Source organism: Alligator sinensis, unplaced genomic scaffold (genome assembly GCF_000455745.1).
Source record: "Alligator sinensis unplaced genomic scaffold, ASM45574v1 scaffold107_3, whole genome shotgun sequence".
Lineage (NCBI taxonomy): Eukaryota > Metazoa > Chordata > Crocodylia > Alligatoridae > Alligator > Alligator sinensis.
Window position 1 is genome coordinate 141,321 of NW_005842578.1, and position 1,270 is coordinate 142,590.

The 1,270-nt window shown below is 66.1% G+C and overlaps 1 protein-coding gene across 1 annotated transcript in view; it reads right to left on the reverse strand.

The window, feature by feature from the left end:
* CLIP3 (CAP-Gly domain containing linker protein 3) overlaps nucleotides 1–1,270 on the reverse strand; it is a 7,787-nt gene that overhangs the window by 1,542 nt on the left and 4,975 nt on the right. Inside the window, 4 exon segments of the mRNA XM_025214302.1 lie at nucleotides 179–245; nucleotides 295–416; nucleotides 503–637; nucleotides 1,114–1,242. Of these exon segments, the coding sequence (XP_025070087.1) occupies nucleotides 179–245; nucleotides 295–416; nucleotides 503–637; nucleotides 1,114–1,242 (453 nt within the window).

The window sequence follows — 1,270 nt, forward strand, 5'->3', positions numbered from 1 at the left end:
CCATAAACTCCCCCCGCCCTGTGCCTCAGTTTCCCCTGTGGGAGGAGCAGCCCACGCCCAGCCCCATTGCAAAGCGGGGAGCTGGCAAAGTGCTCCCCACGCGTCTGGAAGGGATGGGGGGTACCCTGAGCCCCCCCGCCCCCTCCCCAGTGCGGCAGGGGCCTGGCCTGATACCTACTCGTGACCTGATGGACCTTCTTGGCCGAGCTGCCGTCGCCTTGGGAGTCCTTGGGGCCTCCGATCCTGCGGCAGGGAAGGTGCATGAAGGCGCTGCCCCCCCGGCACACGCGCACCCTTGACTCTGGTCGGGGGGGCGAAGACCCCGTGCTTGGGGGAGCAGGTGAAGTACCGCACCCCGAAGACCGAGCCGTCGTGCTTGCCCGTAGCCTTGTCCAGCTCGATGCCGAACCAGTAGCCTGGAGACGGGACGGGAGGGCGTCACCCACCAGGATCTGCCCCCCTAGGGCCTGGATCGGCCCCCCGCGGCCCCCGCCCCCCTTACCCGGGGCAAAGTCGGTCTTGCCGTAGAAGCGGACGACCCCTTGCTTCTGCCCCGCCACCAGCACCTGGTCCCCCAGCTCGATCTTCAGCCCCTCCCGGTCCAGGCTGCCCACGGACAGGGACTTCTTCCTGAGCGCTGCGCGGACAGACGGGGCCAGGCGTCACCCCCGAAAGGGCGCGGCCAAGGGCAGCCCCTCCTCCTCCCACCCGCCCGCCAATCGGGTGGCCTCCCGCTCTCTCCCCTCTGATGAGAGACTGGGGAGGAGTCTGGGCGAGCAAACGGCAAGCAAATAGCTGATGTCAGAGTGGGTGGGGCTAGGGGCTGAAACTCCTCCCAACTTGATCCTTGCCAGCCAATTGGGTAGCGCCCCGCTCTGTGTCTCTCCAATGAGAGACCTGGAGGGGGAAGGAGGAGGAGTCTAGGAGAGGGGAGCATGCCTGGGGTGCGGAGGACAGGAGCAGCCAATGAGGAAGGAGAGATGCCCACGGGATGGATTTGCAAGGGAAATTAGGCTGCTGGGATTTGCATATGCAAATCACATGCAAACGACCCCTTTGATCTCGCCAGACGGGATCTGCTCCTGCCCAGGAGCGCCCCAGCCCGGCCGCTACCTTTCTTGTCCTTGCGGCCCTTGCCGGTGACGCGGGAGAAGTCCATGCGGGGCGTCTTGGGGGTGGAGGTCACTGAGGACGGCGTCTGGTCCGTGGCCTTGGTGATTTTGGACTCGGAGGCAAAAACCCCTGGAGGCGGCGGACGCAGAGGCTCAGA